The following is a 7038-nucleotide window of genomic DNA, read 5'->3' on the forward strand; positions in this document are numbered from 1 at the left end:
TTTGCCAAGCAAGCGCACTTAATCATACAAATGTTCTCCCAACTTTTTAAATTTTATAATAGTATTTATCATGATCATGATGTTATCTTAGACTAGCAGCAAATAAAAAGCTAAGAGATCAGTCAATTCAAAAAAGCTTTATTTGTTTGTTTAATTATACTTCGTATAACAAAAACAAACAATTTACCATTCCAGGCATAGATCACGCTGTAGTAGCTCTTTCCAAAAATATTGAAGACGAAACTTTTTATCAAAATAATGATCACTACTCCTCGTATCTTTACAATTTATTTTTTAAGCTTATCATGGACGTACCTTTTGTCGTAGAAATACGGTTTGTATAATAAATTAAAAAATTTATGCATGGGTTTGATCGAGTGACCAATCGATATGCATCAGGTATTCAGGTTACAACTTGGTCAAATTAAATACGAAGTATATAGTAGAAAGAAATATATACTACGAATCAGAGACTATTTTTTTGAAAGCACGAATCAGAGACTTAAGTATGTAACAAGTTGGTTTATCTATTAAAAGAAATACATTTAACATAATATAATAGATGAGACTTTTTATGTAGAAATTCAAAAGCTGGTTTTTGATATAGGGATCACCTTTGAAAGAAGGTTCACCCAATCTTTTAATTGTATCTTTAAAAATATTGATTAAAATCTTCTAAGGAGTATTGAAATGACTATACTTTTTAAAGTAGGAACATTTAAGCACAATTTCTCGTGCTAATTTAAGGATGAACATTTAAGCACAATTCTCGTGCTAATTACTTTTAATTTCAAGCACATAGATTTATTTGCTTGTGAATGAGCTAAAACATAGTAAAATGTTTATGTGGCAATGTAGTACTCCCTCCGTCCCATAATATAGTTCTTGTTTGTGTTTTTTCACGGTATTTAAGAATTAGGAGAAAAAAGTGGATAAAGCACATTAATAAATGGTGAAAAATACAATCATAGACAAAAGTTAGGGTAAGTTTATCCCCAGACCGAGACTCTTAATTCGGACTCTACCATGTCAGCTTTCCACTAAGGTTAAATTATTTTTTAATTATAAGACTCATATGAGACTTTCTCCACTTTTAACACATTATCCCAAGACTCACTCTAGATTCACTATTTATAAATCTATTTCTTTTATAAAAATCAACAACTTTTTTGAGCTGATGAGTTGGCAGCTCTTTATTGGCCAACAAAAAAAATCAGATTGCTTTTTGTAAATATGTAGTCTTAAGATGAGTTTTAGAATCCAAAACTCATCTCAAGACTCCCCATAATCTTGCACCACTTTATTGCAAAAATTATATAGTCTTGTATGTGAGTCTTGAATTAAGACTCCACTCAAAACTCACCAATAAACTCACCCTTAGAAAAAGAAAGTGGAAAAAAGTACAAGACATACGCAAAATTCAAGGGTAAATTAGGAAATACAATGAATGAAGTTAAAAAAGTAAGGGTATAATAATCTTTACAACTATATTATGGGACAGAGGAAGTACATCAATATAAACTTGTGAGAAAATTCATGTTAGATATATAATGTTTTCCCTAGATATATCCGCTAACTATTAACTAAGGTATGGTATACTAACATCTTTCGTATACATCTGGTTTACACTAATATTAGTGTACATCGAGCAGTATAAGGGTAACTTTTAGCCAATTTTAGGGTAACTTTTTGTGTTTTTTAGGGTAACTTTAAACATAAAAAGTTTTATAAGGTAAATTAATTACATTCAATCACTAATAATTGATTTTTAGTCATTTAAAATGTGATTCATTACTAATAAAGCGTAGATAATTTTTATTTGAATTGAGTTACTTTAACGCATATTGGGGTAACTTTTATTCATTTCAGGGGTAACTTTTAATCACTTTAGATTATCTTTATAATGGATGTACAATAATTATTGTACACCGGATTTTTTTAAAAGCTAATTAGCTTGTAAAATTTTAGTTTATTTAACAGGGTACGTTGGAGGCCAATAAAAGAAAAAAAAGTTACAACTTAAAGAATTTTTTTAGGGGTGTCAATTCGGTTAAACAGTTCGGGTTTGGGTTGGGTTTATCAGTTTCGGGTTATAACGGGTCGATTTATAACGGATTGAAATAATAAACGGGTCGGTTTGGGTCGGTTTTGAAAATTATCGGGTCAGTTCGGTTTGGTTTTTTTAATAGCAGTTTCTATTCGGATCGGATCCTTATCGGGTCGGGTTCTAGTCGGTTCGAGTCATAATCAATTTGGGTTGAACTGGGTCGGTTTGAAAACGGGTTTAGCCCATTTAATGTGGGTTTCGGTTAAAAACAGTTCGGGTCTTAATCAGGACGGGTCGTAATTGGTTCGGGTCATTATCAGTTTGGGTTTAACTGGGTCGGTTCGAAAATGGGTTTCGGTTCAAAATAGATCGGGTGAAATCGGGTCCAACCATTATCGTTTCGGTTATAATCGGTTTAGATTGAACTTGGTTGGTTTGAAAACGAGTTTACCCAATTTGAAACGGGTTTCTAATCAAATCATATCGGGTTAAAATTGAGTCGGATGATTATCGAGTCGAATTAGTCATATAATGGGTAGGAACGAGTGATGTTATAATCAAGTCAAGTCATAAATAAGTTGGGTTTATCGAGTAGTGGGTTGAAACAGATTAGATCATAAACATATTGGGTAACAGGTTGTAAATGACTCAGTCATAACGGGTTACGGGTTTTAAACGGTTTGGTCATAACGGGTTACGGGTTTTAAACGGTTTGGTCATAATGGGCTACGGGTCGTAAACGGTTCGGTCACAACGGGTTACGGATTATAACCGGTTCGGTCACAACGGGTTGCGGGTTGGAACGATTTAGGTTTATCGGATTTTTATCGGGTTTTAACGGTTTTCGGTTGAAAATGGGTCGGGTTACTATCGGGTTTAAACGTAATCAGTTTGGGTTGCTTTCAGTTTCGGGTTGTAACGGTTTGGCTTGATAACGGGTCGGGTTAGTAACGGTTTGCACAAATTCGGTTTAGTTCAGTTTCGGTTTGGAAAAAATTGGGTCGGGTCAGTTTTCGGTTTCCAAAAAAGGGGTTTTAAACAGTTCAGTTCCTTTTCGGATCGGTTCGAAACAGTCGGGTTTAACGGTTCGGGTCAGAAACTGACAGCTCTAAATTTTTTAATTAAACGTCTAAAAAATTCGATATGCTTTTGAAACAATAGAAACTTCACGAGGACGGACCAAAGCATACATTAGGGTACATAACCTTTAAATATTCAAACTTATATTATAATGCATGTCCTAGAAATTATAAAGTAAAATGATAATTGCATTGATCAATTTGATTTGATTTTTTGTTTTTATATAGAAATAATGCAAGTAGATGTTTAGACCGACTAGGTTGTACAGAACTTAGAAAGTTATAGAATTAGAAGAGAAAAAATGTAATAATAATGCAAATTTGATTGTTAATTACACCAAAAAAAACCTTATTTTTAAAAATTTCAAAAAGGTTCTACAAACAAAATATGTATTGTAGACAATGCAACAAATTTATTAATTTCAATCAAATTTTAAAAGGTATAATTAACTCAATAAAGTTGGCAAAATTATTGATTGCAAAATCAAATGATAACCATTTAATCCCTTTTAAAAACTGCAACAATAGGTATTTTCACCCTAGTATGATCATGACTCCATTGTTCTTTTCTTTTCTTTGGCATCAAAAGCTTAGTGTATTCTTCCATCATACCCCATCATTCTGTCACTTTTTTTGCTCTTTTTAACTCCATAAATAATCCACTGTCCAATCTTATTTCTCAAAACACACCGAATTTTCAAATTCTTACATCAAACTTTCCTTCAAAAATAGTATACACTCTTCTAAATTAAACATGGATTCCCATTGGTCTTTTAACTATCCTGATCAGCAACTCTCATTCGTCGATAACACTCCTCGGTTTAATGACCAGCAACCACAACAACCCCATGTTCATTCAGCACCATCCGGTTCCGGCAACCTCCTGCAGCAGCAGCAGAAGGGCTTCTGGGAGAGTCAGTGTCAGGAGAGCAGTCAAGCTGTTGATTTCAGAAACCACAGCTTGCCTTTAGCAAGAATAAAGAAGATTATGAAGTCTGATGATAATGTACGTATGATTTCGGCTGATGCTCCGGTGCTGTTGTCCCGAGCCTGCGAAATGTTCATACAGGACTTGACCCTCAGAGCATGGAGCTGTACTGAAGAGGGTAAGAGAAAGACACTGCAGAAAGCAGACATATCAGCTGCACTGTCAACGACAGACTTGTTCGATTTTTTGGTTGATATCTTGCCTAGAGAGAAACCACTTACCTCCACTATCCCACCCATGAATGTGATGATGAATACAGCTTCTAGTAGCCTCGGCGTAATCTGTAATCACCATCATCAGCATCTGCAGCAGCATGAGGGTTACTGTGTAGGCGACTCTGCAGGTACCGGGCTAAACAAGGGGTTACAGATGAATCAGAGAGTTGATCAGCAACATGAACAGGTAAATAATGGAGGATTTGATAATAGTAAGAATAATATTTATGGAGGGTGGCCTAATTATTTGTCTCATCATAGTCAACAATCTGCTTGGCCTCCACCAGATTTTTGACCATTATAATGGAACATATATAAAAGCCCAAAGGGTTGTATTTTTAGTTTAAGAGTTATTTTTAATTATCATATGATAATTATTATACATAACCTAATGGTTTGATTGCATGTATTTTAATTTATTTAATGAATCAAGTTGGTCATTTTATCATTAATTCATACTTAATATGATTGTCCACTTGGTTAATTATCAAGTTATTTTGTGTATAGTGAGTTGTGATTGAATGGTTGCCTCGTTTATATAGTGTCACTAAAACACTTAAGCTAGAAAAAGAATGGAGATGGATTCCTACTATCACAAAAACACTTATGTTAAAAAAAACATCAATTATTTGGTGTTACAAAAATAGAAAAAACTATAATTATCTAAGCTTGTTTAAGTTTTTGCTTAAATGATAGTGTTACCACTTTACTTTATCAGTAATTTCGTTAATCTATTAAGAATAACCTGTTTAAAACGTTATAATGGTTATCACTCTTATCACTAACCATGTTTATACATTGTTATTAGTAACCTCATTAATTATGCATTTGTCAACAACCTACATTCTATTCATCAATTAATTAATAGTGTGAATAATGCAGTATAAGAACTTGAATACAAACAATTAAACTATTTCTGATTTATGTGATGTTAGTGATTATGTTTCCTTAGAATTAGAATAATTTTGGTTTTCTGTGAGATTACAAATTGCTTGATGCATTTTACTCTATGAGATTATATGAGAATAGACGGGTCTGTTCTGATTGACTGAACTACGCTGAGCTGAACTGAACTTATCGAAGCTGAACTGAACTGAATATTTTATGAGAGAAGGAAATTAAGAACTGGACTGAACTAAACTGAAAATAATCTAAAGAGAACAGACTTGAATCCCTAATCGGTTCTTGCACATATAAAAGTTGCTACTAGATGAAAATGAACCAAAAGTGTCAAATTGATCAATGTGTTGGTTTCTATTGTATCATTAGACGCTTAATTAGTTTGCTCTTTGCTTAGACATGTTGCACCATGAAGTGTACGTATATAAACTATCCAGCAGTTTTCTAAATTCTAACTTAATTTTAATATCAATTTCCTATTTCGAACATAGCTTAAACTACGGATCTAAGTGCATAAGGTTTATTGTGCAGCAAAAGAAAAACTATTTATGTAAAAGATCACGAAATTATATTCATATCTCAAAATTCTAGCACACATTCATCAAACCACTGTCATCAATCTCCTCTTCATTCTCTATATCTTTCTCCCGCGCAAATAAAAACCCTAATCACGATATATTTACCAAAACCTATGAATTAATTATCACTAACTCCTATCAATCTCATTCTATTGCAAAAATCTCTAATAACTATTTTTAAAAAAAGAAAGAATTCCAAATCCTAAAATTCATAACAGCTTGAGAAGCAATAGTGAGAGGCAAAGCCACAAAGAACCTAGAAATCAAGATGGAAGAACGTATGAATTTGTATGTATAAGTAAAGTATGTAAAAGGCACATATTTCAAAATGAAAGAAAAAAATTCATCTTCAGTCATAAAAGAACATGCATGGTAAAGAAGATAGAGTGAAAGAACAAATTACCCCAACGTTTCATATTATTTGCAACGATTTGACATAATGTGTTAGTAGAAAACGTCTAATCGTTGCAAATAATATGAAACGGAATACAATTTATAATTAATGGAACTGTACTGTGATAAAAGAAATACACTGAATGTATATGAAGATGTATGGAATACATTTTATCATTTGTTTTTCCATATGTGCTCTTTTATACTTTTTCCGTTTCTTTTTTCTTTAATCAAGTTTGTTAATGCACAGATTCAACTATTAATATCTTCAATTACCATTTTCCAAAAATTATAAAAAGTTAATATTTTGAAAATATACTTTGTGATGAATCTAACAAGACCCTACATGACTATATTTTCATTGAGTATAAATCACAGAACATGGTCAAAGGATTATGTACTTCTGTGTTTAAGTGATAAACTCAAAACGTGTCAACTAAAAAACGTAGTATTATATTGATTTTTTTATTCACTTCAAAGCAAGATGCATTATGCTATAGCATTTCATCTTTTCATCATTATTATAACAAACTTCAACAATTGGAACATAAAAAAAGTTGCGTGTAATACCATTAAAAAGCTAAACACTACATAATCTCTAGTTCTATAATACTACGTATATATTTAACTGACTTAATTTTTCTCAAGAATAATCTCTAGTTTCTTTAATCTTCAATTGACAGTAGTGGAGAGAAATTAAGTACTACTGTATATTGGTTGGATCAATCAACAAGATAAGCAAACGCAACTGTGCATTGTGCACCAAAATATGACCTAATCTAGTAATCTGAACCACACAATAGCAGTTTGGCATTGTAAGATGTACCTCTCAAAACAG

At 32.3% G+C, this 7038-nt stretch overlaps 1 protein-coding gene across 1 annotated transcript; it reads left to right on the plus strand.

Moving 5' to 3' along the window:
- Positions 1-3791: 3791 nt before the first annotated feature.
- LOC145630560 (uncharacterized) lies at positions 3792-4833 on the plus strand. Its single transcript, XM_081682801.1, has one exon. The coding sequence runs from the start codon at positions 3881-3883 to the stop codon at positions 4622-4624; it is 744 nt and encodes a 247-aa protein (XP_081538927.1). The 5' UTR covers positions 3792-3880; the 3' UTR covers positions 4625-4833.
- Positions 4834-7038: the final 2205 nt, after the last annotated feature.

The sequence above is a fragment of the Chenopodium album genome, chromosome 5, assembly GCF_948465745.1.
Source record: "Chenopodium album chromosome 5, dcCheAlbu1.1, whole genome shotgun sequence".
Taxonomy (NCBI): Eukaryota; Viridiplantae; Streptophyta; class Magnoliopsida; order Caryophyllales; family Amaranthaceae; genus Chenopodium; species Chenopodium album.